General features: G+C 31.5%; 3 protein-coding genes across 3 annotated transcripts; 1 reads left to right on the top strand and 2 right to left on the bottom strand.

The window, feature by feature from the left end:
* Positions 1–1170: 1170 nt before the first annotated feature.
* Positions 1171–3351, bottom strand: LOC131667804 (ankyrin-1-like). The gene has a single exon (XM_058941512.1). It carries the CDS (start codon positions 3349–3351, stop codon positions 1171–1173), a length of 2181 nt encoding a protein of 726 aa, XP_058797495.1.
* Positions 3352–5166: 1815 nt separating this feature from the next.
* Positions 5167–6097, bottom strand: LOC131667803 (uncharacterized). Its single transcript, XM_058941511.1, has 2 exons — positions 5917–6097; positions 5167–5309 (listed from the first exon to the last, which is right to left on the bottom strand). Exons 1-2 carry the CDS (start codon positions 6077–6079, stop codon positions 5167–5169), a joined length of 306 nt encoding a protein of 101 aa, XP_058797494.1. The 5' UTR covers positions 6080–6097.
* A 1083-nt stretch (positions 6098–7180) lies between these two features.
* LOC131667802 (trypsin-3-like) lies at positions 7181–9068 on the top strand. The gene is made up of 8 exons (XM_058941510.1): positions 7181–7208; positions 7681–7808; positions 7884–7956; positions 8036–8195; positions 8271–8449; positions 8518–8723; positions 8799–8856; positions 8935–9068. Exons 1-8 carry the CDS (start codon positions 7181–7183, stop codon positions 9066–9068), a joined length of 966 nt encoding a protein of 321 aa, XP_058797493.1.
* The last annotated feature ends 1074 nt before the right edge of the window (positions 9069–10142 follow it).

Raw genomic sequence — 10142 nt, 5'->3', positions numbered from 1 at the left:
GTCGTAATTTGTATGTAAAAAAACAATCAATTAAAAGTCATTCGCACTTTCTTGTCACTGTCTGTGATAAGCTAATTATTGTGCATTTAAAAAATTATTAAAAAACAATATATGACAATAGAAGCGCTATAAAAATTATTTACGAATGAGTATTATAGAAGTAGGATTGTTATTGAATGAAACGAAAATATAGGCTTGTTTCATTCGATGACAACCCCAAATGCAGATGACAGTAAAAAACTTTTTTACTATTAAACACCGTCTGGTCCAATTTAGATTTTTACAATTAGATAAAATGATATGACGTTGTTTTTCCAGAAAAGTTTTATTATATAGCACAAAAGACATACGCAAAAATGAATAGGTTTAACTTAGAGTATTGAAAAGGTCTAACCTGTACATTTACTGTAGTAAAAAGAATAATTATTTTTAAACATTTTGTCGCGGTGAAAAAAATGCTTATGAAACTATGAAATAAGGGTGGACATTTTATTATAAGATTAAGATAAATACAGATAAAACTTTACATAATATTAATTTAAAACTTTCAACGAGCTTTATGTAACAAGATAATTTGAATATTTTTCGTAGTAAATGACACGAATCGTTTTTATAACTTCTCCAAAAAGTTGTGTCATATATTAAATTATTTTACATATAAATATTCTCCCAGTAATTAAATTTTAAAGATAATAACATACAAAATCATAATCTATCCAAATTATTTTTTGATTTATTTTTAAAAGTCACTCTCAAAACTTATAATAATATAAAGACTATTCAATTTAGAAGACCATTTTTAATGTATATCAAAATGTATTATAAATAAAGCCATAGTTTTCTGACGATATTCCGGTCTAATATGAAAGTTATTTACTTCACTTTAGAAGGATTTTGTAAAAAATATTTAGAAAAACTTTTAGGTTGCTAGAAAAAATAGTTTCTGTTTGAACGTTACGAAAACCACTTACTACAATAGTTCCAAAGCTTGAAATTGTTCTTTCTATTTTCATCTTACATTAAACAATCTGTAATATATTTAAAACAATTAATATCTTAAAATAATTATCAAATAATACTAATCAATCTTAATGTAAAATGTAAGTGTCAAAGTTAAACTGAAATGATATCGTTTCAAAAAACTACAAAAAAATAAAAATATCAAAGATATCATTTACGAATTTTTCCTCTACCAGTTTTCTTTACAAGAACACCACGGATTTTCTTTGGCGCTCCATTAATCATAAAGTACTCAACGGTTTTACGATAGCGTAACTTAATCAGATAAGCGTATGTGGGATATTTCTCATCCAATTCTTTTGTATCTTTTTCTTCAAAAAGCTTTATCAGCGGCTTTTTAAAAACGTAAACAACTGCAAGAGTTACCTTAAATCGCACAAAGTCATACAAAGAAACCTTTTGGTCGAGCATAAAAGTTTTCATGTTTTCGATTTCGTTTAGTCTCTGTTGATGTTTACGTACAATATCCTTATCGCTGAAAGAAAAATAATAATTTTTTAAAACTTCATTACAGCATTTCTCATTTTTTGGGTTGACTTCGAGTTCCAAAGCCTTTAGATTCTGAACGTGATGAAACAACAACATGTAGTAACTGAAATTCCGATCTATAGCCATTTGAAATGGGGTTTGTCCATAGAAGTTTTCAATATTTATGTCTGCACCAAATTTCAAAAGTTCTTCAGCGTAAGGCCCGTCATCATAGTCTTCGCTACACACCAAATGCATTGCAGTATTTCCATTTTTGCTCTCTATTTCATTGACATTGCATCCCAAGCTGACCAATCGCTCAACATACTTAGCCAAAACTCGTTTTGGGTCATAGTACTCATTAAAGTTCGCTTCTTTGTTGTTAATACACATCTGGACTAATGCATGTGCTTCTGCTTTATTAACGTAATTTTCTATCAACAAATGAAGCATCGATTTATTGTCGGCAATTCGTAATATATCCGCTTTAGCACCATGTTCCAAAAGAAGCTCGATAAGCTGTCGATGACAAATTTCAAATGCTAAATGTAAAGGAGTACCATGCTCAAAGTTATCGTTACTGTTCACATCAGCACCATTTTCTATCAATAATTTTGCCATTTTCAAATGCTTGTATTTCACAGCAAAATGTAATGCTGTAAAACCAGAAAAATTACGAAGATTGTACATAACTGTATGGTTCACAATAGCTTTGTCATTTTTAAGGAATATCTTCACGGTCTCTCTGTCATCTCTTGTTACTGCAATTTGCATGTAGCTCAGGCCATTCAAATCAACAATATTTTTATTTTTATCTTTTACAGCAGCATATAATAAATCTAGGATTGTATTATTGTCATTGGGATCCTCATTATACAGTGCCAAGTGTAATGGTGTCATGTTGTAATAGTTCAATTGATCAATGTTTGCTCCTTTCTGAAGTAGTATTTCAACATTTTTTTTGCAGTTACTCTCTACAGCACAATGTAATGGTGTGTATCCAGGGCAAAATGTAGCTTCTGATTGAATAGGAGTATTTATATCAGCACCATGTAAAATAAAATTTTCAACAAAATCTGGATAATCACATAAGCATGCCACATGAAATTGAGATAAATGTTTGTAGTAGCCTGATTTGTCATTCTTGTTTTGCATGGTCATATGATAAAATGATACTTGCAAGTTCTTCAGATTCTCGAACACCAGTTGAGCTGGTGTTCTATTTTCACTGTCTGCACCCTGACTAATTATTTTTACACTTCCACGATTCATAAGAAGTTTTATTACATTAATACAATTGTTTTTAGCAGCAAAATGCATTGCTGTGTAGCCAGGATAATAAGGAGAGACTTTGTTAACTGCATCGTTAATATTTGCTCCAACATTCAAGAACAACTGTACCAATCTTTCGTTGTCCATCGTACAAGCAATATGGATATGAGTGAGATCTTGCTTGTTTTTAATATTCTCATACCCATAGTATGTATGTACAAATATGGCATTTAATATAAGTTCAGTTATTTTGCCATATCTTTTTAAAAAAGCCATGTGTAATGGAGTATTGCCTTCATGATTTATAGCTATGATGGAAGCTTTATTCTTTAAAAGGTCAGAAACAATTTGTTCATCACCTATAAATTCTATAGCATTATGCAAAGGAGTATTTTCACGTTTCTTTGATTCTATATTTACTCTGCAATTTTTACTAATTAAATAATTAGCTGTACGTTTGCGACTTAATCCAAGAGCTAAATTCAATGCATGATAGTCCAAATATTCTGAATTCTCAAGAATTTTCATAGATTCAGCAATTTGTTTGACTTTTTCAAAAGGTTGAAATTGAATTGCAGATATTAATTCCATTTTTTTTAGTTGACTTTAACTTACAACAAAATATTAAATACTTATTGATATAAATAAAAATGCAAGTTAACTCTTAAGATTAAATTAAGATATTTACTATTAAAATTTTCTTGATATGAAACTGCAAACTTATATAATCTTGGCCTAATAAAGAAAAGCTATTAAGGTAAAAGATAATTCATTAATTGTATGTAATTTTGTAATTAGATGTATATTTACGCTATCGATTTAACATAATGAAAAACTTTGGCTGTCTTACCGAATTTATTTAAAACTCTTCAAGAGTTAAATTGCTTACATTTAAAAACTTATATTAATTGAAGAAAACGTCTTATAATCGTTCTACGCTTTTCGAAATTGCTTTTATAACCTTGAAAAGAAAATATATTGTAGAATTTGAATTATGAAAAGAACATCTATGAAACCTCTAACAGTTTGTACTTACCTTTCTCAATCTTTAAAGCAATAAAACTCGATCAAACGTTATATATACAGAAAGATCATAAGCGTGAGATGTATTAAATTTACAGTGGAATGGTTTATGGTTATTAATCGTCAATCGTGTGATAACGTGTAAGATGTGGTTGATGCAGGATTGGGCAATTCTAGAAGAAATCCTTAAAAAGCTTCCTGCAGTTGACTTCGGAGTTTGAATTGAATAAACCTTATGTGAAGCGGGAGCGAAAATTGTGAGGTCTGAAGTCTGCAAAAAACTGCAGGAAGCTTTTTGAGGATCTCTTCCAGAATTGCCCAACCCTGTCCTATATAGTTCATAGTATATTCACACTAGATTTTAATCGTTGAAGAAGAGGTTTAAAAATTCAAAATTATCGTAAAAAATCAACTTGATAAGAATGTTTTCTTAATTATATATTAATTTTATTTTTACTTTCAAATAGGTATAAAAAAATAACCATTGAAATTTTAAACATTTATTTCATGCAAATAAATTAGCTTGCAATGTTATTTTTTAATATTCTAAATAACTATAAAAAGTTGTTGTTTCAATTGAATACATTATATATATGAAAATATATAAAAAAAAAGAAGTATACACATATTGTTAATTAATGACAATTAATATAAATGTCTTATAATAAATAATTAAGTCTAGTATAACAGTGAATAATTAATTACATTTTTCAAGTACTACCAAAAGTATGAACATTTTAAATCGTATTTTATTTATAAAATTTGCATCATATTTTTATTACCCTTCTACGAAATAACGTTGGTGAACTACATGTATCAAGTAGTATTAAATAATTAAATAATAAGATGCGGTATACGCGTATATGTCTAATAAATAACACAAAAAGTAATTGATACGAATTTTTTTAATTCTGACCCGTTAAGAATTTGTCACAGTTTGATTACACATCAACAAAATCATCCTGTTGTATGTGAAACTTCCAACGTAAAGTTGACAATATCACACGTTCTAATACAATGCCCTTCTTTCGCAAACGGAAGAAGTAAAAACAACCTTTCTCAAGACATCAAGACCACGTTCAACGATTGCTAAATCTTTCCCAAAGCGTTTCATTTTCTGAAAGACATTAAATACACCGATGAAATATAAATTATTTTTTAATAATATAGTTATTTTATTGTATTCAGTCTTGAAATAATGTAAATAAGTAAATTGAATGTATTATTTCTTGCAAATCACGCTAATGGCCTCGTTGTTAATGCGATTTTAAATAAAGCAATAATAAAAACAAAAAGAAAATAAGAATAAATAAATAAATAAATAAATAAATAAGAATAACAAAAAGAATATAAGAATAAAAGTTTTAAGTTTAATTTCAAACTTTAACCTCGTTTATCATACATCTGAATTATCATAGAGTACTCGCTCGGATAATTTGTCTGCATAAAATCTACGAGTATTCTGGCGACAGTCGCCTGCTGGGCAGTACATCGACGACAGCCATTCAAAATTTCTGACATTGAGCCTATAAAAGAAATTCATTATTAAATTTTTTGAAGATTACATGATACGTATATTCATAAGCGAATCACAAAAATTATAAAAGTAAAGGGATGATAGTCCATTGAATAATCTTGCGATTGTAAATTTTATTTATTTTTTAAAAAAGGGGTAAAGCGTTGGTCACTTTTAGTTTTATTAACAAATGTTAGATTCTTAAACAGTGGCATAATTTTTTCTAGTTAAATTTATGTTATCAAAGAAATTTCTAATATTTCAAATGAAAAATAATTGTTAAAATTTTCTCTCAACACTAGCTAAATTAGTTTGATAATCTAGCAATTTAGCAACTACTTTAAAGATGCAAAACAGCTAATTTATGTGATCAGTAAATTTATGTAACCTTTCATTAAAATTTTTCAGTTTAATCGTTTGTTAATTTCTTGTTAAATTGTTTAAGAATTTCCATACGCGTTTATTTTTCGTGTCAAATGTGTACCTGTCTAATAAAACTTGCATAGGAAATCTGTTAATCTGATAAAAATTAAAATTGTATTTATTAAAATAAATTATAAGCTAAAAATGCAAAAAACTGAAAAGTCAACTGAGAAAAGAGTAAAATAAAAACTTACGTTTAAGATAGTTGCCAATGAAATCACAGGGATTACGCTGCAGAAGGCAGCCAATTTCCTGATCAACAAGATCTTTGTTCTGCAAAAGTAGATTAACGTCTTGGGTACTGACAATCACCACGACTAATAGGATGGTGATAGTTGTATTGGCGAAGGACTTCATTTTTTTTAATAATACGGAATTTTAACTTATACTGACGCCTGCAGCTATAAGTTTCTGTGACTAAATTCAAAAATCCTTATATTTATGCTATAGTATGTGGCAATCACACATAATGCGCATGAATTTTTCTATGAAATACAATGTCATGTCATTATCGTTTCTCTTAAAATAGTTTTATAATGCTAGTTTTATCGCAATTATATTTAATCGATTTACAACGCGCGCCTCCAATTACCTGACTGAGTACGGCAGATATAATTATCGAAATTACATTAAAACAATTGACTTACAGTACAATCATTGGTAATCTTCCAAAAAGATTGGTCGTGATTATCATGCGCGTCAAGTTACCTCATGTAATTCAAAAAATCTTTAATTATCACCATCACATCTAATGTATGTCTATATTAGTCGGAACTGTTGTGAACTTATTGTAGAAAAATTCCTGCGGAATTACCAAAATTTCATGACAAGTGCTTATCCGTCTCTACTGTATCGATTCGATATAACAAAAATTATTTTACAAAAGTTTACATCGCGATCGATCTCCCTCAAAATCCCTGTCATCCTTGATAAACTTAAATCCATGTTCGTAGTTTCGTTTTATTACCTTTTTAATAGATGTATTATCCATAACTATAAAAGATTGTATTTTACCATAATGTAATTTATGCTCTTTTTGGGGATTTTATCACCAATATATCGGAATATTATCAGAACGCCAATAATTCGAAAATAAAAATAAAACCATAAACTAATTAACAATATAGAATGATTTTTGATTTTCTATAAAATATTAGTAACATTTAAGTAGTATTAATAGCATTCACTTATTTATATTTTAAAAGTTACTCTAATATTTAAAAATATGTTTACACTGAAAAATAATTTTATTGCACTTAGCATAGTATATCTCGCTTCCAATTTGCCGATTATAACTTATAAATTGAGTTATATGTAAAAAAAATCTCCCCACATCCACTGCATGTTAAAGACTATGAGTAGGTCAATGACTTATTATGTTGCGAAACTAGAGGTCACAGAGTAGCTTTGCGCGTATAATAATTAGCATGATTTTCGTAAATGTTGAGGGACTACACAATGTTATTCATCTGCAGCATTGTCACAGGTAAGACTGCGAGATGACCGCCGGAGCATACAGGTGCGAAAGAAGCAAAACGCGTTCGAAACACGTGACCTCTAGATTCGTTAAGGTGCATTGATTTGGAACCACACCTGGACAAAGGCCACAGCCGTAGTCACGCGTCAAATCCCGCACCTACATATCCGCTCAAGTTGTGTATTACGAATTCGGCTATACGCTCGCCCGCATTTTCGTTAAAGGCGCTCCATTAACGCGGAGTCAAGGGCATCTAATTACATTGACACGATTATTATCTCGGTGAAAGATAGTCTTGGTTATTACCGAAGGTCTCCGACCTCGTGTGACTTACGATGTACGTATAAGCGAATAATCAGTTTTTCCACGACGCAGGGTCGAAAGGTCAAGCTCGCGTCGTGTCAAGGCAGGTTATCCCCGCTCCTGGGAGTGGATCTGCTTGTGAGTTGTGCGGTACAATATAAATTGTCCAAATTTTCAGCGAAACGTCGCACTTCTCCAAGCTCCGACACAGACTCGAGCAAAATGCCACGAGCCTTCATCGCCGCTGCGCTGCTCGCAGCTTTCGCTCTCCGGACGCCCGAGGCGGCTATCTTGACACCGGTGGACGTAAGTCTTCGCAATAACATACCTCACTTTGCTTCTCTCGCACCTGTACGCACAGTCTTACCTGTGATATTGTAGCATTTGGCCAACTGGTTACCAGCGCTGCAGACGAATAACATTGTAGAGTCTCTCAACTTTTGCGAACATTGTGGTAATTATCATATGCGCCAAGCTATTCTGCGAGCTGTAGCTTCGCAATATTATAAGCTAATTCTTTGCAACATTTGAAGTTTGTGGAATCAGCCATCGGACGAAAATCGTAAACGGAGATATAACGAGCTTCGATGAGTTCTCGTGGGCAGTTCAAATCAAATACAACAATAAACATCACTGCGGAGGGAGTTTGATTACCTCGAGACACATTCTTACGGCTGCTCATTGTATTGAAGAGTAATCATTTCAATCTACGGTGACGAACGAATTCAATGTCTTTCATCTTCAGTTACTATTCGATTTTGTTTGTAGGTTCGATCAGAAGCTGTTCTCCGTTCATTTAGCTGACAACGCTACTTACAGAATTAAGTCGTTCACAGTGCACGAAAATTACAATTATTATTCCGATGATAATGACGTTGCAATTATCGAGCTCGCCAGGCCAGTACGATTGGACGGAGCCATCAAAACTGTTTGCTTACCCAACAAAAGTAAGTATAGTACGGTTGATCATTCCGTTTTCGATTGATTTTGACAATAGTTAGCAATGTCATTGCAGCGACTTTCAAGTACAGCGGGATGACAGGAGTGGCGATCGGTTGGGGAAGGCTTGGATACAACGAACCTATCAGCGAACATTTACGTAAAGTTGATCTGCCAATAATGTCCAAAACAGAATGTTTAAGATCGCAGTACCCGAAGAGTCGCGTCACTGACAACATGTTTTGCGCTGGATATCACGAAGGAGGACGCGATTCTTGCCGAGTAAGTTGATTGGCAAGCTAACTAGATAATATACGATATTCTTTACCGTCAATTTAAAAATAAATCTTATTCTAGGGCGACAGTGGTGGTCCATTACACGTTCGCAATGATGACGACGCGATGGAAATTGTTGGTAAATATAATTTGCTTCGGTTTTATTAAATAATGGTTTCTTCTAAGCACCTCATTTACGATGACAAACCTTTCACAGGTATTGTTTCGTTCGGCGAAGAATGTGCTAAGAAGAATTACCCGGGTGTTTACACGAAAGTCACCAATTATTTGGAATGGATTGGAAAGCAATTAAAGAACGAATGTCTCTGTTCGCCACCACAGTATCGATAGCATCTTGCAACACAAAATTTTACACAATACAATCATAGAACGAAATGAAAATCGTTCGACTCAAGCAAAGACTGACTTTACCATTTCCTTAGAAATTCATTTACGTACAACAAAGAGTGCATTTTAAAATCTAGTCGGGTGTTTATTTAAATAATAAATAAAAAAAGATATTGAAAATATTTGTAAATATAATATTTTATTATTTTATAATCAACCAAATTACATAACTTATTTATTTCAAAATACAGAATTAAAGGGGCTAGTCGGTATTAAACCAGCATGAAACATTTTTCGTCCTAAAGTATTCAAAATACGCTTTTATTTTCTTGTATCAAAATTTCAAGTATACGCTCGACAAAGTCATCGAGTATCAATTACCTTATTTATGGAATAAAAATTACGCCGTATATTTTTAGCGGATTCTGTTTTTTTGATAACTTCTAATGTGGGGAACACTTTCTCAGGAACACTGGGTAACGAATTTTTTGCAAACTTTGCACAGTTGCTTAATACATAGATATCATCATTTTTCTAAATATTTATAGCAAAATATTAATTAAATTAAAAGTTATTAACTTACCAGAGTGATAAAAAATTTTCAGAAGGCTAGAATTTAAAAACTATTGAAGATATGTAGGGATGAACTTTTTTTTAAATATGTGTAAAGCTCTGAAAATATTTGCAATGATAAACGATAATTTTTTATTTTAAAAAGTTATTAACTTTTTTCTTAAACAAATTCGAATATCTCAAAAAGTAGTATTTTTTTAATTATTGATTCTACGCTTTCCTAAGGGTTTTTTCTATAAAAAACCGTTGTATAAAATTCAAGTATCTAACATAGAGGAACACGTGTCACCAATTAAAAGAAGGCGTTGACCTTGCGGTAGCGAGCGGGCTTAACTCTTGGGCGCTCGGCGCTGGGGCATGATCATTATAAAAGACCTTCTACCTCGTTTTGGGGCCTTTCATCGATCTGTCTAGTTCAAACTCATAGGAACTATTATTTTGCTAGTTCTACCGAGTTTTATCGGGTGAACCAAGTATTGTCAATTCACAATCTTCACCAATGGA

The sequence above is a fragment of the Phymastichus coffea genome, unplaced genomic scaffold (genome assembly GCF_024137745.1).
Source record: "Phymastichus coffea isolate CEN01 unplaced genomic scaffold, Cenicafe_Pcof_1.1 PCOF00071, whole genome shotgun sequence".
Lineage (NCBI taxonomy): Eukaryota > Metazoa > Arthropoda > Insecta > Hymenoptera > Eulophidae > Phymastichus > Phymastichus coffea.
This window is presented reverse-complemented; position numbering and strand designations above follow the sequence as displayed.

Coding starts and splice junctions, on each gene's coding strand:
- LOC131667804 (XM_058941512.1), bottom strand. CDS start 3,351: ATGGAATTAATATCTGCAATTCAATTTCAACCTTTTGAAAAAGTCAAA.
- LOC131667803 (XM_058941511.1), bottom strand. CDS start 6,079: ATGAAGTCCTTCGCCAATACAACTATCACCATCCTATTAGTCGTGGTG. Junction 5,310..5,916: donor CATTGGCAACTATCTTAAAC/GTAAGTTTTTAT, acceptor TTTCTTTTATAG/GCTCAATGTCAGAAATTTTG.
- LOC131667802 (XM_058941510.1), top strand. CDS start 7,181: ATGTTATTCATCTGCAGCATTGTCACAG. Junction 8,450..8,517: donor TGTTTGCTTACCCAACAAAA/GTAAGTATAGTA, acceptor ATGTCATTGCAG/CGACTTTCAAGTACAGCGGG. Junction 8,857..8,934: donor CGACGCGATGGAAATTGTTG/GTAAATATAATT, acceptor AACCTTTCACAG/GTATTGTTTCGTTCGGCGAA.